Source organism: Centrocercus urophasianus, unplaced genomic scaffold (assembly GCF_019232065.1).
Source record: "Centrocercus urophasianus isolate 14NV4802_14NV808 unplaced genomic scaffold, USGS_Curo_1.0 seq_13, whole genome shotgun sequence".
Lineage (NCBI taxonomy): Eukaryota > Metazoa > Chordata > Aves > Galliformes > Phasianidae > Centrocercus > Centrocercus urophasianus.
In genome coordinates this window covers 40,258,412-40,284,830 of record NW_024884475.1, presented here as the reverse complement: position 1 = coordinate 40,284,830, position 26,419 = coordinate 40,258,412, and the positions used below count along the sequence as shown (strand labels likewise).

The 26,419-nt window shown below is 46.9% G+C and overlaps 1 protein-coding gene across 1 annotated transcript; it reads left to right on the top strand.

Moving 5' to 3' along the window:
• Nucleotides 1-97: 97 nt before the first annotated feature.
• CCNI (cyclin I) lies at nt 98-26,251 on the top strand. Its single transcript, XM_042812687.1, has 7 exons — nt 98-179; nt 11,549-11,705; nt 19,455-19,589; nt 22,460-22,534; nt 22,707-22,847; nt 23,685-23,915; nt 24,517-26,251. The coding sequence occupies exons 2-7, from the start codon at nt 11,592-11,594 to the stop codon at nt 24,973-24,975; spliced, it is 1,155 nt and encodes a 384-aa protein (XP_042668621.1). The 5' UTR covers nt 98-179; nt 11,549-11,591; the 3' UTR covers nt 24,976-26,251.
• Nucleotides 26,252-26,419: the final 168 nt, after the last annotated feature.

Genomic DNA, 26,419 nt, shown 5'->3' with positions numbered 1-26,419 from the left:
TCCCTTCCCTCCCCGTCGCCGCGGCCCCGCCATGGCGACATGAGCCTGCCGCCGGCCGCCGCCGCCGCCGCCGCCCCGGCCATGGGGCCCGCACGGAGCTGAAGCGCCGCGGAGGAGCCCCGCTGCCGCCGCCCCGCCATGGGGTGCTGATGGCCGGGCGCCCCGCCGCCGCAGGGGAGGTGAGCGGGCGCGCAGCGGGTGTGCGAGGGATGCGCGGCACCTGCGTGTGCGCGGGGTGCTAGCAGCCGTGCTGGGGGGCGAGCTGTTGTCGCCCAGCTGGGTGGCCCTTGGTGCTGGGCAGCGTCCGTTCGGGTTCTTCCGTGCCTTTGCTAGTGGCTGTTGGCAGAGCTGGGCCGTGCCCATCCCGCTTTGCTGTCCCGTCAGCGATGGAAGAAGTTTTCTTGAAGGAGGAGCTGTGTTTGCTCTCAACAAAGGTCTGAGATTGCCGTCCCTGTGGTAGAAAGTAAGCTTGCAAAAAAACCCTCCTGCAGATTTGTCCTTAGTGCGGTAATAAAGCTGTTCCTTTGCCTTCCCGTTCCTACCCTGCAAAGGAGGAAAGGGGAACAAGCCCTAAGGCTTCCCACACTTAGAAAGGAGGCTGTTTAAATCCTCTGCTTACAGCAGTGTTCCTTAACATCAGGTTCTATGAGCATCCTTCTCATAGCGTGTGGCAGCAGCCCGGTGCACGGCACAGCCCCTCGTATCAGACAGAAGTGTGAGTCTCCCTGCAACTCAGTATTTAAATTGGGCAAAGCACACCTGGTGGGTGATTGCCCAGCTGCTGTTTGGAGCATGCCTCACCTTTCCCTTGCAGGGCTCATGTGTGTGATTGACTGTGGCCCTTTCTCCCCTCATGCCCAGATTCTGGAGGTGGGGCAGGGCTAGAGCTTATCTCTCTAAAAGCAAATCGCTGTGTCTAAAAGTAAATTTCTGTGTCTCGAGGGTTTGCTTTTGGATTCCTGCTAGTGATTCAGGTTTGCTTTTGAAGGAGTTTGTCTGTCTTGTGATGCTGTGGGGCAACTTGCTCTCATCTCATGTATTATGCCTGTGCAGACCGTGGCGTAGGATGGAGGAAGCTGATCTTCTTTCTGGCTTTTCCCCAGCTGGAGCTGAATTTTAACATGGTTTATCTGCACTTCACCTCTACTTGGACCTTGTTATGTGATTTGATAAATGGTGGAACCGATCTTAGATACTGCACTTAATATGTCCGTATTCTTACTGTTTTGTATTTTACTTGCCAAGTCTTGTGCTTTGTTTGCTCTGTGGTCCTCCTTTAAAAATATCCTGGGTCTGCTGCTCTCCTAATATTACTGCCTGGTTGGCAGAGCATGTATTGCTGTATCTTTGTGTAAAAGGTGCTGCTGGGGCTGGCTGGAGATGTCATGGGCTGCTGCCAGCATCCAGTGGGTGCTCCTAGAGCTCTGCATCAGGAAACTGCTGCTATTCTTGCACTGTGGAGTTATTGGAGTGGCTTTGCGTGGGGACTCAAGTAAGTCAGGAGTTGGGACTTGTGGTTTTGAGGGCAGCGCAGCATCCAGAACTGTGTGTTTAACATCTTGTATTAATACTGGGATGCAATCAATATTTACCTTCTAAAATGTGTTATTTTCCTATTTCCAGAATACTTGTTACTATAATCTTTACAGACTTTGTGGCTGAAATACACTTCATTCTGAATGTGAGGCCATTCAGAATCACTGTCTTTGCTTGTTGTTTCCCTGAGATAAACTTTCCAAGTCTGCAGCTGGACCCAAGCATTTGCAGCTTCAGCATCTCGCCTAGAGTTTGGCTTTTGTGTTCGTTTCTCAGCTCTCCCAGGCTCAGCTGCTCAGGAAAGTACCCTGGCAGGCAGCAGAGGCAGAGCACACCTTTCCTCAGGCTCACATGAAGGATGCTTTCCTTTACACACCCCCAGCAGCACGCTGGCAATAGCAGTAGCAAAGCTTCACCTCAGGCCGGGCTACATTGTCAGGACTGTGTATATTTGTGGGTTCAATATTCAAGCTTTTACGTGGGACTTTTAGGAATAAGGTTTGGCACAACTGTCATGGTGGCATTTATGCTGGCATAAATGATACCTTTAACCTACATGACAGAATAGATGTGCGGTCTGCTGTTTATTTCACACTGCTCTAATCTGCTGGAAGTAAGCTTAATGAAGGCTGAGCAGCACTGGTGGATGTAGGGTTCTCACAGCCCAGTGATAGCCCTTGGGACACTTGCTCAGAGAGCAGAACATGAGTGGGAAAGTCACATGCCTCTGCGTGGAGTGAAAAACATGTGAGAGGACCTTCAGGTCCCACAGCCAAGGTACAAAAGGAGTGTGCAGAGCTAGGTTGACTAGGAACAAACTGGCAGCTTTCCTTAACTCCCATGATTTCTCATGGGGCAAGAGATTCTGCAAATGCAGCTGCTGTCAGCAGGACCCTGCTGTGTAGCAGCAGGAAGTTCAGGCTGGCCACTGGGGAGGTGGATTTGAAGGAGAATTCTGGTTTACTGACAGTGGAGGAGGGAGTTTCTTTCAGAATTCAGTACAATAATAGCTGTTTTCAAATACTAGAAAAGCAAGCTGAAGTCATTTAGATGTGTGGAAAATATCAGGTGTCTCCCTTGTAAGTAGGAGGCAGATATGGTCTGAAATTCTCCCTTCCCACGTTTGCTGACTGTAAATATTATCAACACTGTTTTATTAACCACAGTGTATATTTGCACTAGGCATGCAATAAACTCATCTAAAAGCTCCCTCTTTAATAACGTGTTACTGCAGATACTCTGCTTTGCTCATCAACCCAGACATCAAACATTTTCTGTACCAGGGTGAGGGGAGGTGCTGGATGAACCCATTTGCAGAGGCATTTGTGCCTTTTGGGTGGTGCTAACACTGCATAGGGTGAGATCATGGAGTCACAGAATATTCGTTGTCTGGGGTAGCTTCACTTCAGTGCTGTTTGATGACAGCTTGGCCCCCCCCAGATCATCAGTGTTTACTTTCTCAATAGAACTTTGACTGCAAATCTGGTGATTTTCAGCTGCCGTGCCATGCAGCTGAAAAGCCTGCTTCTTTTAGAGATGAAACTGCTGTAGTAACGTTACTGTCAGATGTGGCTTAGTCTCCATTTACAAGAGAGCCACAAATGTGCCTGTACTTGTGTTGATAGGAGCCAAGGGGGACTTTGCTCAACACACTTTGCAGAAGTGGAGCTCTAACTCTGCTGTTACAAATAACAGGCCTTGGACATGTCAGTGCACACGCTGCCTCCTGGCTTTATTTTAGGCTGAAGACTCTTGTGTTTAGGTCTGGAACCTGGGAAATGGGGTCTGTTAAATTTGTACCGATTGGGCAGGAGAGATGAGCACTTAGGGAAGAGCCAGGGCTGTGCCATCCTATTTTTGTGGACGACTGGAATTAGATCCTTTTATGTATTGTCTCAACAAGAGGCTAATTAGACAGCAAGCTCATGCTCCTTGAGGATAATTAAGCTTTATAGCTGTGGGTTCTCTTTGGTTAATGAGAATGAGGAGATGGTACCCTCAGAGCCTAAGAATGCTGTTCTGCAGCTACTGTGCCATACCTCATAATTGATCTATTGTTTCTACAGCAGATAATTTCTCATTTCCTCATAATTGCCTCTTTTTAGTGCCTCGCACTGTATCCTGATATTAGCAGTAATCACTGATAATTTACCCTGAAGCCAATCAGAGCCTGCAAAGCAAAATATTGGCTGTGGTGAACATTTATGCTTTCAGATAAAAATTTTTGTTGTTGTCAAGAGGAATCAAGCCATTGTAGATGCATGTTTTTTGGATGTGAGTGTTGAACTGGGTGAAAACTTGTTTGGTTATGTTGCTGTTCAATTACGTTAATGACTGCTGCCTGAAGACAAAGAGAACTGTTGCTGGGTCTGGCTCCTTTCTCTTTGCCATAGAAGCACTGTATTTATTTGGTTTCAGGCAATTGTATTGCTCAAAAGGTGCTGCATGATGCCTTATGTCCTGAATACTTGTTGACCCTTTCCTGTAGAGTTAGCTTTTATGGACATGAAAGCCTCTGGCCCTGCTTTGTGAAATTACAGCTCAGTCTCATTCTTCTTGAGCTTGATTTTCCTCAGTGACTTCCTTCAACTTGCTGTTGATTTATGTTATGTTGGTGATGGAAGAAGTGAATCATGCTCTGCATGTGTTGCCTTTGCTTTGAGGAGACTAGCAGTGAGACATTACATAATGCCAGGTTTAGTTTGCCTTTTTTTTTAAATTTTATTTTTTAGAAGCTTCCTGCTCTGCTTTCAGCATTTAGAGAGGCTGTCTGTGCCCCTCTGGGCATACAGCTGTGCTCTCACCACCACACTGCTCTGAACCTGAAGTCTATAAAATCACAGAAGGTCTGAGGTGGGTCCAGCTGGCCCAAGCACTGCTCCAGAAGAGACACTCAGAGCACAGTGCCCAGGGCCATGTCCAGGTGGCTTTTGGAGATCTCCAAGGATGAAACCCACAGGGCTTAGCCATGATACCAGGTTTCAATCCAGCCCATTGCTCATCCAGTCCCATGTCTTAGCAGCATGTCTGTGAAGATCTTAATGGGGACAGTGTCAGAAGTCTTGCTCAAGTCCAGTTAGACAATACTTGCTGTTCTTTCCTCGTCTCCTGAGCTAGTTATTCCTCCATAGAAGGTGATCAAATTGTCAAACATGACTTCCCCTCAATGAATCCGTGCTGACTTCTCCTGATGATTTATTTTTTGTTGTTATCCTTCCTATACCTACAGAGGATTTCCAAGCTTAGCTAATCAGTTACCTTCCTGATCAAGGTGATCAAGGTGAGGCTTACCAGCCTCCAGTTTCCAAAGTCTTCCTTCTTGTTCTTGGGCAGTGTCTTTTTACTCACCCTTACTTCAACCATGTCTGTGTTTTGTTTTTGAATTTTCTGGAAACTGCTTGTTCATCCACATAGGCCCCATGGCATTTTTGCCAGACTTGTATCTCATTGAGTTTGACTCTTCTTGAGATTGAAAGATGTGATTCTTGAATACTAATCAGCTTTCTCCTGCTCTTCTTCACTCTGTTGTCTTATGTCATGAGACTACCAAGCAGATCTTTGAAGAGGCCAAAGTCTGGTTTCTTGAAGTCCACTCTTGTGAAACTTGCTTTTTCCATTTCTCCCGGGATCCTGTACTCTGCCATCTCCTGGTCACTGCAGCCAAGGCTTTCTTTGAACTTGACATCCCCAGTCAAGCAAGGAGCCCCTCCTTGCTTCTGGCATGTGTGAAACCCAGCAGAGCAACTCTCCTTGTTGGCTCTTCTGTAGCTTGGTCAGGAAGATGCTGTCAATGCACTCCTGGTGATCTTGCCTGGCCCAGATCCTTCACTTAAATGCACATCTGATTCCTCTTCAACTTTAGGGGTAGCAGGCCTTTTTTGTACTTGTAAACCCTTTGGGTGCTGTATCTCAGAAAAAGCCTTACATATCTCCCTTTCACCTTTGCTGCTGCCTGCTCACTTCTGTCGCTCCTGCAGGATGAGGCTGGCTCTGCCAGCACAGCAGAGAGACCTCTGGAGCTTGGAGGGCTGCATTCCAAATGCTGTCAAAGCTATCTGCTGTCACGCTCCGTCTGCTATCAAGTCTCAACCCTGAGAGGGCCTGCTCTGGAAACCTTGCGCTGTGGCACAGCCATAGCTGAGGCCACTTACACTGGGGCACATGGAGAGTCCCCTCCTTCACATCCGTCTGCACAAGCTGCTCTTTCCACTGTGATCTGCAACCTGCACTCTTATATGGGCTTCCATCAAGCACTGGCTAATGTGTGCCCGAGTCTCCCTAATCAAGTGCAGCTTCAGCAAAGGCACCAAGCCCACTGGATCAAGTACATCTTGCTTGTGAGAGCTTCTGTGGTCCCACAGCCTTGCCTTTATCTAGCAAGAGCAGGCATCATCACATTTCTTAGAGGGATCCTGGATGTTCCCCAATGATCCTGCACCTCATCTCCGAGGTTATTGGTTTTTTTTATAGCTCTCTTGCACTTCAGTTCTGGGCACCATCTCTTCAGGGAATTGTTGCACCTGAGGCTGCCTGCCCTCAATGCATCGCCTGTGTGCAGAGTAAAGGCTCACACTCCTCACCTGGCAGCATGTCCATTCTCAGCACAGAGATGTGTGTTCCAAGCAACAGCAGGGCTGATCTCTGCCTACACTGTAGCCTGAATTCTTTGGCATATCGGCAGCCAGAGAATGAGCCTGCAGTGTTGAAAGAGTATAAAATATGAGCACTTCTTTTGCAAGCATCATAAAATGGCATAGAGAGGTTTTTGTTTGCAAGTGTTTTGATTTTGCTTACTTTAATCCATGCAAGCAAAGAGCCTCCATCAGTTAATAACTTTCCCTTTGATTTCTAGGTTCAAATGAAACAAAATCTTAAAGCAGAACTCATTAAAATATATTGAGTTCCATCTCCTCTTTGCATCAAACACATGCTTTCTGCAGCTGAAACGGGTCTCTTAGGGCTGGATTCTGCCCTCACCTTTTATCACACTGTACTTGGTGTGTTGCCACATGGTGCCTTAAGAAGGAGAGGGGCTGTGCCTGAAGCAGCTTGTTTGCATCACTCACACAGTGGTGGCGTGGAAGAAGTTGAGGCCAGTGCTGACCAAAGGCCTTCTTGGGCAAATTCTGCTTGGACATCGTGGCCATCAGAGAGACCAAAAAGAAATATTGCTCTCGTCCGGAAAAGGATTAGGGCAGGATGGACCTGGAAGCGTGCCTGCCTCTCTAGGAGGGAAGAATGGGGGTGTTGTTTCAAAGTTCAGCTGGGAGTTCATCTTCTGCCTTGGTTTTCTGTCATCTGAGTGTCCCTTAGATAGTGAAACTCTTGTATCAGTCATGAGTCCTGGGCAGTGAGACACAGCAGAATTTCTTAGAATTAACCTGGTTTGAGAGACACTGGGTTTGGCAGCAGCTATGGGCTGTACAGCTCAGGGCTGTATCTGCGGAAGAGCAGAAAGGGCTCCTCTCCTCTGTACTTGCTGGATAGGTCATGGGAGTTCTGTGCTTCAAAACAGGCTTCAGAATGGCTCCCCATCAAAACGTTGCCCTGCATTCTTTCTTTGCGCTTGCAGACTTGTGTTTTTTAACTGGCAGCTTTCTTTAAAATGTTTTTAAAATGTCTAAAATGTTTGGAGAGCTCCTTGAATTTGGAAAACCAGCACAAAAATGAGGTCACATTTATTTACACTCCCAGGAAAAATGTGGTTGGAGGAAAGGAAGTGGCAAGTGTGTGATGTACATGAGCTTGCCTGAAAGATGCTGCCAAAATATCTCACAGGCTTCCCTTTGTAGCAGATGGTGGGAGTTGGCGCTGGGTGAGTCATGCAGACAAATGGCCCTCTTCGCTTCCCAGCCTGAATTAAAGTACCTCTTTCCGAATTTTGGGTTGTTGGCTGCTTATACACAAATGGAATACACTGCTTGCTGAAGGTGTGCTGTTGTGTGCTCAACCTGTGGTGGTCTTATGTTTGGTGTTGATACGTTTCTCTCTTGCTAACACGTTTTAATGTCCGTCCCTACTCATTCCGTAGAAATCAGTTCATTGCTTTGCATCCACTTGCTTATTTAGATGGTGAAATATCAAACTGTAATCCCAAACATTTTTCCCCGATCATTTAATTTGGAAAAGCTCACATACGCTGTCTCACAGCTCTGTCGTGCTGTTCTCACTAACCAAGCTACAGCATGATTTACTTTGCACAAGGCAAACGGTTGGATGTCAGTCTTAACCCATGCAAGTCCTCTGCGCTGCCACATCGGGTTGGGCTTTAACAAAGGGAAAGGACGGAAGGCTGGGCATTGGTTTGCAGTAGTGAAGCATTTGTGGGAGCACTGTCCTAGGATTGTTGTCTGACACAAAAATAATGTAGGAATCATAAAGGGAGCTGATGCCTGCTGATTTTGCTTCTCAGACCTCAGCAGAGCTGCAGCTACCTCCTGCCCTGTGCATTTGTGGGCTGCTCTGCTGGCACTCGGTGAGGAAGGAGTTAAGGAAGAGAAAGCCCCAGATACTAAAATTAACATCTGTCCCACCCCCTGCCCACAGCTCTGAAATTTCTAATCGCATCTCGCAGTGAGCTGATTCCTCCTAGCAGCACAAACTGCGTTTTGATGCTTGGAAATCGCAGATGGCTGGCTGGGGCTCACAGGGATTCAGCCTCCATCCTCCTTCTGCATCGCCTTCCTCCCCCACACAGCAAAGTCTGTTTTCAGGTCATCTGTAGGACTGTTATTGCACACCACAGCTGAAGCAGATTTGGCTGCTGCCTGCTGAAAACACGTACAAGGGCTGCAGAAATGCATGTGGTGCCTGAGCTCTGTTGGAATGACCCCTCTTAGTTCCAGAATACCCACCTGGATTTATGTGAAAAATAAAAACAGCAGTTTTTGAGCTGTCTCTAATCCCAGAAGTCTTTTTTTTTTTCTTTCCTGAAATTATCTATTTGGAGGAAAAAAAAAAAACAACAATCTGTGAAACGAAAGAGGTTTTTCATAATTGCCCTGAAGGATTTCAGTGATGCTGTTTACAGTGCATTCCTGTGTGCTGTTGTATTGGTGCGGCTGGATTGCAAGAGGAGGCGGGGCGAATTCAGGAGCTGAGTTCCAGGCTGGTTCTGCTGCTGGATAACGCCTTCCTGCAACGCAGACACCGATTCCTGGTGTCAGTGCAAAGGCATCACAGAACCTAAGTGTGTCCTACACAGCCACGCTCCCCCTGCCCCAATACAAACATGTTCCTGGTGCAGTGACTGACTGCCCCAGTGCCTGCCAACATGGAACTGCTTTTGGAGCCTGTGCCCTGTGGCACTCAGTGGTGTCAGACTTGTCAAGGGAAACAGGAAGCACTCTTCAAGTCAGCTATAAACCTGGATCAAAACGGGATGTTTTTATGAGAAGGGTTACATTTTATGGGCTCAGCCAGGGTGTTTTTAGTGAATACCAAAAGTTTTGACTTGAATTTCAGAGTAAGATTCGGCCTGGAGCATGTGGCAGTGCTCACAGGAGATGTCCAAACAAAGCTGGTGCATTTACTTGGTTTAGTTCTGCCTTGCTAATTCTCCAGCTGTTCTTTGAGCAATATGAGTGTGGATGGTTGACCTTCCACTAAAGACGAAGCAACTAACAGCAGCTTGAACAGTGGTTTAAGACTCCTAAAGTGGCCCTCCCCCCCAAAAAAAACCCCACCCTAGAGCTCAAATTTCATTTTCAGTCAGGAAAACAGAGGCAGAAAGCAAGGATGAGTTACTTTATGGTGACCTAACTGGGCTCTGCCACAGTCATTCCAATGGGAATGCCCAGCGCTGTGTTTTGGGACCTGTTCCTCTCTGAGCAGTGCTCGTAGTGTTTCATGAAGTGTTGCATACACGCAGAGCGTGCTGTCATGTCTTTAAATGTGCTGTGCATTTATCTGATGAAGAGCAATGTAAATTCAGATGCAAACAAGCTGCAGCCCTCCGGCTGCTTGGCAGCTTGCCTGCTCTGCTCTCGGTGCTGGAAAAGTCTGCACGCCATTTTTGCTCCAAGGAAAACTTTCAAGCACGTCATTCTCCTTTTTTTTCTTTATAAAGGTTACTGAGCCTCAGCCCTTGCTCATTTTTCTCCCTGGTTCAGTAAGGAAGGGTTATTCTCCCTTCTCCCACCGCGGTCACTGGTCGATGGAAATGTTGTGTGCTCAGAGCCCTTGGGAACAGCACTGAGCTCCCAGCTGTGGCTGATGCAGAGCAGGGATGGGATCAGAGCAGCAGAAATGCTGTCTGGAAAGGCCTCTGGAGCCAACTTTGTGGCCCAGGCTCTGGGAAAAATGATAGGAGCAGGAGCAAGATGAGGCCCAGAGGGCTGTGAAACCCATTTTTGGTGTGATTGCGGTGGAAACAGTTATGTCAACAGCAAAAAGCCTCTGAGGATGCTGACTTTGGCCTGAAGTTTTTCATGTGTTTTCTCCAGTGATTTGAAGAGTGGTTAATTATTCTCTCTTTCCTACAAAACCAAGCACAGCATCACTGTTTCATTCTGGGAGGTACAGCTGTTTTTCCGTGAGCAGGCGGTGCAGAGCCAGCCATTGCCCTGCTCTGGGGACATTTGTGGAGCTCGCAGTGATAATTAACTAGGAATTCAGGGCTGATTAGAAGTGATTTCGAGACACATTGAAGAGCATTTCCAGCCTGCATAGGAATCCTGGTCCAAGGCATTCCCTCCAGCCAGAAAAATCTGTGTGTAGCCCTGCTCTGCTCACCTTGGGGTCGTTCCACTCGCTCAGGGCTATGCCGAGCTAGGACAGCCATGCTGATGTTCACAAGGAAGCGTTTGTTTTATAGAAATTCAGTCCAGAGGGCTTTTCTGTTCAGGATTGAAAGGCTGGAAGTTTATTTGCCACTTAAAGTCAGGGCAGCTCCAGGTGGGATGCTCCATCCGTGCTGCAGGTTCCGGGGGAATCGTGCCCTCGAGAAACTTCTGTAAATTAATACAGAAAAATGTTCTGCAGTTTCCTTTAAAGCTGCGATAGCGCTTTGAATGTCCTTTTGTTCAGAGCTGTTGTTATTTACAGTAAATTATCTCTCATTGTTTTCACTGTGATCTTTGTTTATTTTCTCTTTTCAGCATGTTGCCTTGTTTCCTGTAAATACAGGAAATAACGTTGTATCAACAAGCTGGTCTTTATAAAATAGCTTGCTTAGGAGTTGGCCAATATCCACCTGTTTCAGATTTCATAGCAGCTCTCAGAAGGAATAGAAGGCTTCAATAACTTTCCCATGGATTTACCCTTCAGGGCAGAATTGTTTCACCAAGCAATTTAATACTGTCGAGAAATGTGCAGACAGAATAATGGTCGGAAGCATTAGCACAATTTGAGAAACCTTTTCAATCAGATCATCTTCTGTTTTTAAAACTACGCTGTGAAATCTATCTCTATTGTCTTAAAAATATATATATACACATATATATATATATATTACGTTTTACGTTTGAATTTCAAACGTAGAGGTACTGACACATTCTTACTGTGGATAGAGGCTATACCATGGCCAGGAGAGTCCCTTATTATTTGTTTTGTGTACAGCAAGATGTTCTGCTTTAGTTTGTACGCTTTTTATGATTGCTTTTGGAATCGGGTGTTCCTGAACACTTAGGCCTTGCTGAAATATCCTCTGCCACCTACCCAGCATGCAGAGATTTTCACTGGGTTTGCCACTTTTTCCTCTGTCGCTATGCATTTCCTATTTGATATTAGAGACGTGCTATCTGTTTTTTGCATCTTAAAACATTTTCAGAGAGGTTAGACCCAAGTGGAACCTTCCTGAACTTTCTAGTACATTTGTACAAGACTCTGCAGCCCACATAATTGTTTCAGACCTGTGGATGGTTTTGGTCCAGCTCTGTGTGAGTTAGAGCTGGTTCTTTGGGTTCCCTTGGGAAGGTGTGCCGAGTGCCTGATAGATCCGTCATGGGTGGCAGATGAGCCTCTTCCATTTCCTGCAACTTCAGTCACCTCTGTGCTTTCTTTGCCTTTGCAGGTAGCTGTATCCAGCTGGGTGGCAGGCAGATCCAAGGGTCACCATGAAGTTTACGGGACCCGTGGAGAGCCAGAGGTTGTCTCTCCTTCTGGAGATGGCAATCTCTAGGGAAGCTCAAATGTGGAAAGCCCATGTGCCGAAAATTCAGCCCAATCAGGTAACGTCCCTTTTTCACATCTTTCATCTTCCTAAAGGCGTGAGAGTATCCTCTGGTATATTTCTGTGTGAATAACTCAACCTGTTGGATGAGGGGTTGTCTTCTGCTTGAGACCCGGGAAATTAGCCTCTGAAATAAGTGGGTGCTGTTGTATTTGAGGAACAGACCCAGAAGCACGGTGCAGAACACAATGTGCAACATTTGGAGCTCTGCTGCTGCTTGTGAAGCACGTAGGTGTATTGGTTTAATTACACTCATTTCATAAACTGCTTGGATTAACAAGCACACGTTTCTGCTCAAATTCTGTGGTCCTTAAGAGGAGCAAGCTGCTCACTACTTTATCCGGCCTGAGCTGTGTTTGTGCTCCTTCAGAGTCAGCACCTGTCTGGCACCTGCACTCAGAAACTCCATGATGTTTTGTTTCAAACGAACTGTGAAGTGAGAGGATGGCTGATTAGAAGTGTGAGTTAATTTCAGAGTTTTCTGGTACCTTGCTGTTGGAATGGATCAAAATAATCACCGAGACAGGCTCAGAGCCAGCCTTGCTCGTATTGATTGACATAAAATGTTCACACAGGTTTGTCGGTCAGCTTGTCAAAGCTAATCTCTGGCAAACAAGAAACTACTGCTGTTCTGAAGGAGCAAATGTGTTTTTAAAGGGCTCAGTGTTATTTTTGTTAGTCCACACATAATTTTCCAGACACACGACCTGGTTGTCAGAGGTGTAGAGCTGCACTTTCTTCAGGCCATGCACAATTTAAGACCCTGGTTTATGATAAAAACCAAAATAGGCTGCTATTCCATGCTGGCAGTATTCCTGGGTTAGCAGTTGTATTACAGGGAGATAAGATTATAGTACAACAAGATAGTTAGGGATGCAGAGTGCAGCCAAACCAGATTCTCATGCATAGATTTCACAGGGAAATCTTTCTGCCTTGATGGAGTTTGTACTGATGGCCCAGAGAGCACAGCTGCAGCAAGGGGCTGCATGATTGCCCACTGAAGATAGGTTCCACCCATGGCGTGCTTCGGTTGTCATTGGGGAGGGAGCAGTAACGTTGGTGCTGTGACATGGCTGTCCTGCTGCTGCAGCTATAGTATTACCAGGCCGAGGTTAGCAGCAGCTCACTGTGTGCTGTGCCCTGTGGTAAGGGGAATGTGGCTGCTGCCTCTGCCCGGTATGGAACTGTCGAGGTGGCTCTGCTGCCTGCTGTGGGATCAAGTGTGGAGGCAGCCTGACCTTTGTTACAACCTTTGTGCTCAGAAGACTCTCAGTTCTGACCTGAATGAATACCAGGCTTGTCCTTCTCGTGTGCAATTATGTCATGATGATGAAGGATCCCTCCCCTGCACTTGGACAGTATTTGTGAGATCCCTGCCCTGGACTGTTTCCTGGCTCCTGTGTCTGTCTCCCTAGGGCTTCCACTCCTGCAGTTTCACAGGACTTCCAGCTCCAAAGCTGTCTTCTTTGCAACCTCTTTCTGTGCATTTTCCTTTGTGTCTGTTCAGGTGTTGAGTTAATCAGCTAGAATGCCACAGTATTAAATGTCTTTTAGCAGTAAATAATCATTACATTGGAATGAAATTCCTGTGTGCATATGTGTAAAATGTACAAAGGTCATTTTAAAAAGAGAACATAAACACAGCTGTCTGCTCTGGGGAGATCCTGGCTTGCCACACCAGTGATTGAGAGCCTTGTCTGTGTAGTCACGTAAAAAAATATTTCTTTCTGTTCCTCCAGCTCAGGACACAACTTTCCAAACTGTCACGTGTTCCTTCACTTCTGCAGTATGCATTTTGGCAATGCTGCCAAAAGTCCCAGAAGTTCAACATGAATTAACCTTGTTTTCTGTAATATCTGAAAGGTCTCATTCCCTAACATCTATTTCTCTTCTTCTGAAAACAGCTGCAGTAGCCTAAAACAAGTGAGGTATGAAACCAGTCAGGAAATCTGCGTCCCTCTGCGTATCAGATTTGGCAGCCTGCAGCACATGTATCTTTCCATTCCCTGCTGCTAAGGTTGGCTGACTCCAGACTTTTAATGAAGTCATCTGGTTTGCAAATGAGAAAGTATGAGTGCATGTAGGAAAAGCGGTGGTGAGATTGGAGGTACACTGTTGCTAGTTTTCAGGAGTGAACTTTTTGTTTTGGCCGTTCAGAAGACACTTTTGATGCTAGTGTTTAAAAAGAAAAAATCAGTTTCTAAATATGTGTCAGCATTGAGATCTGTGAAAGAAGAAACTCGGAGAAAAACAGGAGGACACTTAGTTACACTTTTCTGGTACAGGATGCAGAATCCATTGTGGACTTCTGTTAATGTATGTGATTTTTTTTTTCTTCTAATTCCTGTCTGGAAGCTCTCATTCCCTGCTGCTATGTACATTTCTTTTAGCTTTCCTTCTTTTAGCTTTCCTCCTTTATATGTACATCACTGACCCTGGATGTTTGCAGTGCATTAATGCCAGGTGTTTCAGGGCTTTTTCAGCCTCAGAAAGCAGCTGGGCTGGGTCTGGAGCACTCTTAGTGCCTCTGAACGTGTTTGGTCTTTTTTCCCTTTTTTTTTTCTTTTGGTTACATGCAGATGGCATTCTGAAGTTTTCACGTGACTTGAGCAGTGAAGCAGTAAAGATTGGCCAAAGGTTGATTTTTGCATGTTACCAAGTAACTTTGCAGCAGAGAGGTCTGAAGCCAAGGTTTTATTTTTATGCAGAAATACAGAGTACTTCTATCATCCCTCTGTTGCTGCTTGTTCTGTTTCTTTCTTTCTGTCTCCTGATGTTCTCTGTACACCATGAGGAATCAGCAGACCTTGGTTTATTCCCAGTTTTTCCGCCTCCTCACCACATGACCTTGGGCAGGGCTTTTAACTTTCTGGTGCCTGTTTACCCTTTGGGGAAGCACGGACTGACCAGTTTTGTGAAACAGCGTGAGATGAATGCACTCAGCTCTGCTGGGAGGCTGGGCACTGATCTCTCCCCTTGGTGCTCAGGCAGTGCTGTGCACTGAGGGAGGCTGCACTGCTCAAGCTCCTTGCTGCCCTGCTGGGCCATAGGCAAACCCCACTGATCGCCCCTATCTGGAGACCCTCAAGAGAACCCTGCTCATTCCCAGCTGGTGCAAGCTGGAAGTGACCTGTGTGCCTTGCCTGGAGGTCACTGATGTCAGATAAGCCCTCCTGAGACCCAAATAAGGACAGATTTGGTGGTGGTGTTTACCATTACCCTTCTCAGGAGCCTCTCAGTCCTGATAAAGGTCACCTTCCTGCTCCCAGATGAACCTACAGTAGAAACAGGCAGAACCAAATAGGGGAAAGAGCAAAACATCTCTGTCTGGAACAGCAGATAATAATAAAAAAAAAAAAGTTATCAGGTGAGGTGTTTTTCCTAGGTGAGGCAGCAATAAAATTGAGTCATGTTTGTGTTTTAAGAGAACGTATTTTTAGACTACATTTTGCAGAAGTCCCACGGTATTCTGACAAGTGATTTGTGCTGTGCTAGCAGTGGAGCCCAAGTCACAAGCTCCTATCTTATAGCAACTAAGTATGCAGCAGGCCCTGCAGTCAGGGTAGTAGCAGGGAGATTTGGGTGTTGGTAAATGAGAAGCTTGTTTTGCACTGCTGAGGGCAGTGCTTCTCCCCATCAGCAGAGCCTCACCAGCACCGTCCTGGTAGTGCCTGAGAAATGAGGCCGTGGGCAATGCTCTGGCAACAGATAAGTAAGGTGCTATCTCTCACTAACACGGGCTCAGAGGTCTGTTGGTGTGTATCAGGTGCTGTATGCTCTCCCTTGAGCAGAGCTGCTGACCTCAGGGTTGCTCTTTGGATTGGTGGGATGAGAGCCATGGTGAGTGTGGTGCTGCCATTTTGACGTGCAGCAGTTGCCTACGTGCTGGCGTGCTGACAAGGCCTTGTCTCGTGGTGTTACATAAAGCACCTGCCTGGAATCTTCACAGAAGCGTGCTGGTCATTGGCAGAATTTAAAGGGGTGTTCATCAGGAGGGTAAGCAATCAAGCAAACCACTGCAGGAAACATTTCAGTGTGATGTAGCCTTCCTTTACCTTAGGAACAGAAACTGAAAACCTGTTTGTTTCCCCATTTGTGTCCAAAATATGATCTGCTCTGCAGTTTCCGCAGGGTGGCTTGGTCCTGTTCGTGCTGACACAAACTGCTGCACTCAGAAAAGATGGGAATTACCCTTACATCTATTACTTGGGAAAGAAAACAGAGGTTTGTCATAGATTTGAGGGAGCATCTGCCAGAGCTGTTAGGGATTGGTGTGTGCAGCATGCTGTCCTTTGCTCCTGCCAAACTTCTGATGACGGAGGTGCCAAGCAGGAGGGAGCCAGATGGAAGAAGGGAGCACTGTTAAAGAGTGCTGGTTAATCTTGGGTTTGGATTAATTTTCTCTAATTAAAATCTGTGCACTAGGCTGTCGTATGCTTCCACCCTGGAGTTAAGTTCTGCAATGGCAGACTTGGGGGGACAAAACAAGATGGCTACAGGTAGGCAGCAGCAGAGGACAGCATCTGTGGGAAAGCACCTCTAGAACTACGAGGGACTTTTGCTTCCTGGCCCAGTGGGACTTTTTTTTTATTTTCGGCTACAGCAGTGTCTTGGTTTTGCTTTGAATTTTGTATAACTCAAGGGACAGTGACCAGACTGCTTATTTATTTTTACAAAGCTGTGTTTCTCACTTGTGATGCTAGGACAGCGCACGTACACCTTCAAGGGAGAGGGATAAAGACTGACTGTCACCCATCCCTTACAGTGGGCTGTGAGGAACTTCCCTGGTGCTGCTGGGAGGAAGCCGAGACTCGCCCATCCTTAGCAGGGGCTGTGTCCAGTTGCTTTCTTTGTGTTGTGGCCTCTCTGCATAGAGCTAATGCCCTGGTCTGAGGTTTGACCTCTTGGCCCTGCGCTGCCTGTGAAGGGTGTGCATCCTTTCTGGCTGCTTATTGGAGGACTGCCGGCTGGGCAACAGTGCAGAAAGATAATCTGAGCCCTCCCACCCCATCTCAGGCAGATGCTGTTTTTAGGAGGAGGCCTGACCTTTTGCTTTGGCAGGCACGAGGAGAGCAGAGCTGAGCTGGGGCCAGCACGGTCCTGCCTCCCCAGCCAGGAGCGTAAGAGATGCCATTTTCACTCCCACCTCTGTAGCAGATGTTGTATAACATACACATAGATCTGTATAGATATTGTATAGTTTATTGTTGTGTAGCAGGTAGGGGAAACAGAGGCCTCTGTCAGTGAAATACTGGAGGTGCATCTCTTCCCTCAGTGAAGAAGGGCCAAGCCCACTCTTGTTGGCTTTGCCAGTAAAGCTGCTGGCCGGAGCAGTGATTCAAGAGTCATACAGAGGGTTTTACAATCATGTTTATTTTGTTTGATGGGATTGGTCTGGGTTTTGGTTTGGCTTTCAGCTGATAGGCACACAGAGCTTACCTTCTGGGCTCAGCCAGATACTGCATTTCCAAAATAATCCTTTAAGCTGCTAGAAACCTTTGAAGACTGCAATATTGTCCAAACCTGGCTATGACTGTAAGCCCTTTGTATGGCTTTGTTTCCTTCCATTTAAAAATAGGTCCAGTAAATAAAGCAGCATGGATGTTCATCTCACCCACCACTCCTCTCTCTCCTGATAGTGTTTGGGGTTCAGCTGTGCAGCCTTGGCTTTGCTACATGTTAAATACTGTCTATAAGGAAAGCTAGTATTTAACATACTTTTTTGCTTATTTTTCTCCCCAGGTAGGTTCTAGGTCCCTATCTCACTGTCCAAAAGAAGATGATGTTAGCAGACATTTAATAAATTCTCTACTGCTGCATGGTGCATTTCTTATATTCCCTGTATGCATACAGGGAATATAAGCATTTCTGGAGTGAGTGCAAGGCAGCAGGAGTTCTGCCCCAATGGGGCTCAGATTTCCCCTTCAGGCTGCAGTAATGTTTTTTAAAATAGTTATTTTTTGGAACAGAAGCAACTACTTTTCCCCCTTGAAAAGAGGTGGGTGCTGTTTTTAACAAGCCCCAGTACAGTCAGATGGTACCCAGTGGTCCCAACTGAGATCAGAGGCCTGTTTGAATCAGAGGCTCAGTCCTGCTGATGCCATTGCTCTGCCAGCGCTTCGGAAGTGAAAACAGGACAGGACTTTGTCCTCTGGAGCACCTGATATGGTACTGAAGGCATGCTATGCAAGCAGAGGTGATATGTCTTTAATCTTAGACCAGCTGGTACGGCTGGGAGGAACAGCTTTTGATTACACAACTCTGTGTCTTTAGCTTAGATCACTGTACAGTAGCACTGTTGTTATTTATTCTAAGGATGACGCCTGTGGGTGGGACCCATGTCAGTGACCCACAGGATCCAGCCCCCAGTTTTGAGCCTGCTGCCTTCCCCTCCTTCCCTGCCCCAAGCAGCGTGCAGGAGGCTCAGCGCAGTCAGGAATCAAAGCACAGCATGAGGCTGTGCTGTAAGTAATGTTTCTGCAAGGTGTGAGGCTGGTGTCGTGTCGGGAGGCCCTGGCAGAATTGTAGCTCTGCCTATAGCGCTCTGCTTGTACGGGTTTTCTGGGCTCTGAGGGTGCAGCGTCAGAAGGGCTGCGACAAAGCTGATGGCTGTCTGTGCCAGGCAGCATGTGGTCAGGAGCACAGCGATGGATGGAGCCTGCAGTTCCTATTTTGCCTCAGTGCTGGGTGTTTTTGCCTTGTAAAATCACGTCGTGTTCTGCCCCCCGTGATAGTGCTGGAGGCCAGCTACAGCCCAGCCCAGCAGTGATTGCTGTTTGTGCAAGCCCTTACCTTTTTCTTCCTATGGCAACCTGGCAGCCAGGGTTGCATTTAGGTTCATTCTTTTAAGCCATCTCAGCAGTAGCCAAACTGCTGCGGAGCGTGAGGACCTTTTCATTGCAAAAGGAATTTGTTAGCCTTCACTTCTCACTTCTGGATACATCTTCACCAGTCATCTCAAATTGTGCCCCCCAATTGAAGGGAAAACAAATGTTTGCTTGGTTGAACTGAAGGGCTTTGCTGAAGCTGGAAATATTTCAGGGTACAAGTCAGAGAGATTCTGTATCAATGACTTGTCTGTGTCAGCACTGGAATTCAGCTGTTGTTCAAGAAAATCCGTGGTAGTGACTTAGGCAAACAGAAAACGAACTAACCTTTTTTTAGTTTAAATTGTACCTGCTTTGCCCCAGTTCACAGTTAACTGACTGCTGAGCTCTTCTGTGAACTCTGTTTAGAATTTTCTATGTTTAATGGTTAGTGAGCTAAAAATATGTCCACAGCTTGAAGGAAAATAAACCCTTCCTGTCCAAAACACCAACTCATTTCCCTCCCATCCTCTGTCTATCAGGAGCTGTGCACCCGCCTGGCTCCCATAGCACATCTGCTTTTGCTCATCCTGGGCTTTTCTGTGTATCTGAGCAATCCTAAGGAGGCTGAAAAGAAATATTTATCTTATGAACCAGAGGACATCCTCAGTACTCGAGAAACTACAAGGTATCCTTCCTTTTTCCCCTGTAGTAACAGTTCTGAGTGCTGGTTGAGGTTGCTGTGAGGAAGGTCGTTAGGGCAGATTTCTTGCAGTGGACTAACTGGGAGAACAAAGCGCTGATTCAGGCTGCCTCTGAGCATCACCTTTCCAAAAGCCTTTTGTCTCTCTGCTGAATGATTCCTGCAGAAATACAAGTGTTTGGTCTTCTCTGACTTGCTCGGCCTGAGTTTAAGAATAGTTTGTTTTTCTCTCCAACAGGATGTAGCCATTTCTCCAAAGCAGAGGGATGAGGTCATTCAGTGGCTGGCCAAGCTCAAATACCAGTTCCACCTTTATCCAGAAACACTCGCCCTGGCCATCAGCCTTTTGGACAGGTTTTTAGCTGTGGTAAAGGTAAATATTTGCAAATACATAAACTGAAATAGATTTCTAATACCCACTCAGCAGTTTCTGTGTACAGTCCTGGTGGTGTGACCATATGGAAATGCGTGCTTCCCCTCTGCTCTCACACTTTTTTTTCCCTCTCACACCCTCATTGGATGTTGCCTGCACTGCCATAGGTGCTTGATGTTGTGTTATAGAACTGGCAGCACACAGTGAGGCACTTCTGGAGGCTGATTAACAAGAACACACAGTTCTTGGGGAAATGACCCAGCACTTTTATCTGCCAACACTATTTTCCTTCTCCTCTCTCCTCTGTTCTGCCCTTTCCTTCACGTCATGCAGATCATTAGTTTAAAGATACGTTAACGTAAGAGAACACACACACCCTTCCTCTTAACTACATGCTCACTTCTAACTCTGTTTGAATATTGAATTTGCCCTGCTGCAGCACCTGCCTCCTAACTACAGCTAGCTAGTGATGATTCAGAAGCAGCGTGAGGAAAGGTTTTGCCTTGGATTAAAAAAAAAGTCTCCACCTTAGACTAATTGACTCATTAAGCTAAAGGAAATGCCCACTAGCCCACAGCTAGAAATATGGGCCTAATGCCCTCGTGTACAGAAAGTCGGGGAAAGTTGCCGCTCACAACTCTTAATTTCTCTGGTGTCTGAACTGCATTTAGTTCACTGGTATCACATCAAACTGCTGTGACCACCTGCTAGCAGAAAACTGGTTGGAGGGAGCTTCCAAATGCTTGAGGGCAGGTTTGGGCCTGGCATGTGTGCTAGTGCAGGGAACTGAAAGCAGTGGGGGAAGATACAGGCAGACGTGAGCGCTTTTTGGGGGAGACGTTGCTCAGTACGAGCGTGCTCTGTAGCCAGCCTGACTGACAGACCCGGAGACTGATGTCAAGTCGTGTGAGGAGGGATAAAGAGGTGAGGTAACCAGGAGAGGGTGCCAGCCCTGGGAGTGACAGACTGCCCAGCCCCACTGCGCAGAACAGAGAGCACGTAGACCTACCTGTTTGGTTTAAGACTGGTATGTCACAGGAGCTGTTCCGTGGAAAAGGTGGGGAAAAAAAACAAACAGCATTTAGGGACCTGCATCTAGGGGCTGCTGCCTTTCTGTCTGTCAGCCAGTCACACTGTCTGCTCTGGGGAGAGACAGGAAGCACTGCACTTGGGTGGTGTTTCGCAGCTGCTCAAGTGACACCATCCAGTAACCTATTGTAGATACTATTAAATACTGATAATGGTCAAGTTACAATTCATGGAAGTTTTTGAGATCTTGAATTGGCTGACTTACTGAAATACGGAGGTGAAGAAAAGCATTTTAAATCCCTCAACAGCTAATGCCCGTGAGTACAGCTTTTCTTCCAGTAATTTGCAGCAGCCAAAGAGTCTGCTAAGAGAGTATGAGAATATGAGTAAATGAGTTCACTGCATGCTTCAGGCAGTGAGCAGGACTGCACAAAGTTGTTTGTCAGCTCATTCTATGTTCCTTCTGGGTGACCATTATTCAGACAGCTCAGGAGGCAGGTAGAAGCTCCTGTAGGAGACCAGGAGGGGAAATGAGTTTAAGGTACCACCTCCAAGTGTGGAGTCCCTGCAAGTATTTAAGCTAAAGTTAAATGGTAGTGGAAAGCCAGTGCTCCAGGCTTAGCAACATCCCTTTAAGTAGCTGTGGCTGAATGTTTCATTTTGGAAACAATCCTGTGTCTTTCTCTCGTTGCTTCCTGGAAACAGCCTGCTGGATTTCTTGACAGCATATTACACGAGTGTAACGTGCAGGATCTAGCATTTAAACTACCCCATAGCTCCACTCCATCTGCAAAAAATTTACCTGTTAAGAGTGGATCATGCAGCAGTTTAGGTTAGAAGTAGGTTATTGTATTCAGTGCAGGATTCTCACTTACCTTTCCTTTCAGCATCTCCTGATGTGGACAGAAGAGTATCAGGTACCAGCAGGCTGCTGGAGGTGGGGTAATGGCTGCAGCTGCCTGCTCACTCAGCTGCAGCAAAGTTTAGAAACAGTGCCTTGGCATTTCCTAGTCCCCTGCCACTAAGGAGCAGGGTAGCTTGTATGGGGGTGACAGAAGTGAAGTCCTTTGTCAGAATCAAATGGACAAAGATCACTGCAGAACAAAAGCTCCAGCAGATGCATCACATTCTGAGCATTTGCTTACTCTGGTCCATCACAGAGACCATATGAATATTTTACGTCCCGTGCGTGTGGCTGTTCTGCTTTTTATTCTGAATCAGGGCCTATAAAAAAAGCTTTTTTATGTATTAAAAATCACTTTTTCCCCTTCAAATCCAACATTACCTTGCCTACCACAACTCACCGTAAAAGCCTGGCTCTCTCTTAATAACCCTGGGGTCACAGTTTTGAGAACTGCGTAAGAGATAGAGTAGTGATGGTTTGTTTTTGTTTTGTTTTGTTTCGTTTTTAACAGATGCTTTAACAAAGACAGCATTTTAAAATACTTTATGATGTTTTTCTTCTTTTTATGTCTGACACCCAGCAGCAGTGCTGAAGGAGGTGGAATACAGTGGCTTATGCCAGATGATAATTTCCCCTTCTGGTTTTCTCCTTCCCATTTCTACCCCAGTTCCTAAAAATGAGCTTGTTTCACTCCACTGCACATCAGTGGGTGCCAGTTACAGTCACGAGGCTGGCAGATTCCTGTCCTGTCTGAAGTCATGGAGCAGATATCTGTGCTCGGCCCAGCTCACCAGTGCTGTGCTGTGATTAGAAATCAGCCCACTGCTCTGCAACACGTTGCACAGGCAGCAGACCCTGGGGCTTAGGATGTTCATCCAGAAAAGACTGCGTGGTTCCTGCGTCACATTCACAGAAGGACTTCTGTTCTGTATTGTAGGCCCGTCCAAAATACTTGAACTGTATTGCAATCAGCTGCTTCTTCCTTGCTGCAAAGACCATTGAGGAAGATGAGGTAACCTTTTTGTTGTTGTTCTACCTTAGCATTGTCTGAATACGTGCTTTTCAAATCCTGCCTTTGCTTGCATGTGGCAGCTGACACTTGCCAGGACAGGAATGGAACAGTTTTTATGATTTTTATAATAATAATTGGTTTTCTCTTTTCTTCTTTGTGTTGGCTTTTCTAGAGGATTCCAGTACTGAAGGTGTTGGCTCGGGATAGCTTTTGTGGTTGTTCTCCAGCTGAAATTCGCAGAATGGAGAAGATCATCCTGGATAAACTGAACTGGGATCTTCACATGGCGACGCCACTGGATTTCCTTCACATTGTAAATGAGGGGCTATTTACAACTTGTTGGTAAAAGTATTGTATCAATAGCTAACCTAGGCAAAAAGAACCTGGAGAGTAGTGCAAACCTCAGGGTGTGGTTGTAATTCCTCAGTGTAAGTAGTTTTTGAAATAAAAGTAATTATTAACAAAAAAAAAGGCCTTGCCAGAAAATTTTAGAGGAGATTTGTGCCACTTGATGGGCACTTTATGAAATGCAAGCCTGCTGCCTGGAAATGGGGCCCTGTTTTGAGACATGGCAAGCCATGCATTATGGTTCACTGCTCCTGAAAACTTTGCCCTTGAATCTTAACTGCTAGGTTTTTTTCTCACAGCTAAATACCAGGCAGTTAGAAAACGTGAATGAAGCAAGGGGAACGCGCTGATGCTGGGCAGTGGTGCTTGGTGCAAGCTTGGTGCTTGCTGCAGAAAGACAGGGCCAGAGAACAAAATTCTTAGATGAAAGATAAAGGGAATGAAAGTGCCCTGAGGTTCCCTTTATTGAAGTTCATCCTCTCAGTTTGCTTATGGAAGAGTTTTTGTTCGCAACACCTGAACTCCCAAACCCGTGTTGTTGAGAGGAGAGGGGAGCCTTCTGCCAAGCCCCAGGCAGGGCGTGTGTGTGAGTGCAGGCGCTGCCAGAAAGGCTGCACAAAGCAGTCGGCGGGTTCAGCTCACCTGTGCTTTTTCCGTGATGCAAAAATTGTCTTGAGGGTTGATCTGGAGGATCCTGTGCATCAGAAACGTCAGTTGCTGTTCTTGAAGTCTGTCCTAACCTCAAGAACAGAGCTGCCTGTTGCCGATACCGCCAGCCTCACGTGCTTGTTTCCCCCCTCAGTTCCACGCAGTCGCGGTGTCCAACAGGCCTCAGCTCCTGTCCATCCTACCCAAGCTGAGCCCCTCTCAGCACGTGGCGGCGCTCACCAAGCAGCTGCTGCACTGCATGGCCTGTTACCAGCTGCTGCAGTTCAAGGGCTCCATGCTGGCGCTGGCTATCGTCAGCCTGGAGCTGGAGAAGCTGCTCCCCGACTGGCTGGCTCTCATCATCGAGCTGCTCCAGAAGGCACAGGTGAGGGGGTGCTGGCACCATGCTCTGCAGCAGGGCAGGAGTGGGCACACAGCCTAGCTGTGGCTTTCAGATTCATCGCTTGCTGATCTGTGCCTGCAGTCATGCTTCTCTGAGGATGGCTGAGCTTCAGGCTGTGGGGAGTTTGTGGGTCAGCTTTGCAAAGCATTAGTCTTGACTGCCTCCAGTCGGTGACAGAGGGAGTAGCCTTGTGCCACTCTGCACTGGGAGGAACATGGTGAGGAGCAAATCCTGGTTAGCTGCTCCGCCATTCATGTTAGGCATACTGTGTGGTCTTACCTGTACTGGAAAGACAAACAAGTCAAGCTGCTGGAAAAGATGCAGCAAGGCCTCTTAAAATCTAACGGGTTTTCCTCCCCCGACTATTCGCAGGGGGCCGAAGAAGAAGCAGGGTCCCACATCTTGTGTTTTGGCTTTGTGTTTCTTCTTTATCCCTTCCTCCTGAATTCAGCATGCCATTGGCAAGCACGGCGTAGGGGTGGCCAGTACACTCAGAGCCGTAGCCCCGCCCTGCCAGGCTGCCCGTCCTCTCCATGATAGTGATCCTGCAGTGCTGATGTTTTTGCTTGTCTCCTCATTCCAGATGGACAGCGCGCAGCTGATCCACTGCCGGGAGCTCGCGGCACATCACCTTTCCACTCTGCAGTCTTCTCTGCTGCCCAATCCTGTATATGTCTACAGTCCCCTCCAGCACACCCTGGTGACCTGTAACAGAGGAGCGTTCAAATGCCAGCCCTCCTCTGTCCCAGGGCCAGGTTTCTCCAAGGACAACGGCAGGCCAGAAGTGCCGGTCACAGCTACAGCCGCGCTCTACCAGCGTCTGCCAGCTCCCAGCGGTTGCAAGCAAGCCTCAGCCAAGCGCAAAGTGGAAGAGATGGAAGTGGATGACTTCTACGACGGCATCAAGCGTCTCTACAATGAAGACACTGCTCCAGAGGTAGTGGCTCTTGAGAACATGGGCTCTGTTTGCAGCGCTGACGTCTCGAGGCAGGAGGGCAACGTTTCCCCTTGTCCGCCTTTACAGCCAGTGTCTGTCATGTAGCTGTGAGCACACACCACCTGCTGCGCCGCAGCTGCACGCGTGGAAAGCCACGCAGAACCTGGCGTGGGGGGAGAAGGGACCATACCTTGTCAGGCTGAACTGAAGGGAGCCAACAGAAATAATATCCCAGCCCTTTTTTGAATTTTTTTTTCTTGTGCGGCTAATTCTAGTTCCACTATTTAAGCACTTAAAACACAAAAAAGTATAAAAATCTAAAAAAAGACCCGAAAAACCAAACAAAAAAAGTAGCGAAAATTTGTTTCTTTCTAGTGTTGTCAGCTCCACTGTTTTTCTGCTCCTGTGTATTGTAACCCATCCTCCATGTCCAAGAGCTCTCATCAGTTGTGCGGTTGTTTCAGGTTTCCCAGCCAATTAACACCTCCAGTCTGATTTCCATCTGCTCTTTGCTCTTTCTGCTTGCTCCTCTTTTAATTCTCAGCAAGTCTTGTGCATGACGTTCTGTACATTCATGACAGGTTTCTTTTTTCTTTCTAAAGAAAAAGGCCTTTTTGTTTTGTTAGCACTTTGATGTTTCAATGTGATAATGTTTAAAAACTGGATTTAAATAAGAGGTTAGTCAGGAAAAACACACAGCAATGCTTGCAAAGTGCTCCGCACCGATGTAGCCACAGGAGTGTGAACGTACTGTAGAACACAGGGGCATCCAGCCACGGTGCTCCGTACCTTAAAGTCAAAACTGTGCTGTCAAACACAAAAAGCAGTTAATGGATTTCCTATCGCTTGAACAAAAGCGGTATTTTTTCTTGCTTGCACCAGGAAACGTTGCACTCAGTGTGGATGTTCACCAGCACTTGACTCTAAACATCAAGTGCAAACCTTAATTTCTGCTGAATCTGTTTTTTTTCTGTGTGTCTATAAGCTTAGCATGTGACCAGCACTGCTTGGTGGAGTGCTGGGCAGCCTGAGGTTTGACAGGTTTGTAATTACCAGTCACAAAAAATTAAAAAAAAACCAAAAAAACCAAAAAAACAAAACAAAACAAACAAAAAAAAAACCTAAAAACCAAACCAAAACAAAAAAAAAAAAACCCAAAACCCCCAAGAGCCCCTAACCTAACCCCAAGTTTTGTGTTCATGTAACTTCTAACCAAGAGTAAAACCTTTAAAAGCTTGTCTCTTTTAAATGTTACACCTCTGTTTCTCAGAATGACCCGTCCCAATTGTAAGCTCTCTCCACAGCCCTGAGGAAGGTATTGTATTTGGAGCCATTGTACTGATGAAAGCCTTCTGGTAGCAATAAAGAAAGTTGTCCTGGATTCCGAGTCCTGTTTCACGCTTCTTACCTGGGTTTGGGATCCATTTCACATGGAGGCCGTGAGGAAGCTGCTCTGTGCCACACCTGTGAGGCCAAGAACTGGGCAACCAGGGTGCCGTGGAAGGGTACCACCCGCTGGTGTTAAAGCTCATTACTTCAGTCTCACTTC

Coding starts and splice junctions, on each gene's coding strand:
- CCNI (XM_042812687.1), top strand. CDS start 11,592: ATGAAGTTTACGGGACCCGTGGAGAGCCAGAGGTTGTCTCTCCTTCTG. Junction 11,706..19,454: donor CGAAAATTCAGCCCAATCAG/GTAACGTCCCTT, acceptor TCTCTCCAACAG/GATGTAGCCATTTCTCCAAA. Junction 22,535..22,706: donor AGACCATTGAGGAAGATGAG/GTAACCTTTTTG, acceptor TGGCTTTTCTAG/AGGATTCCAGTACTGAAGGT.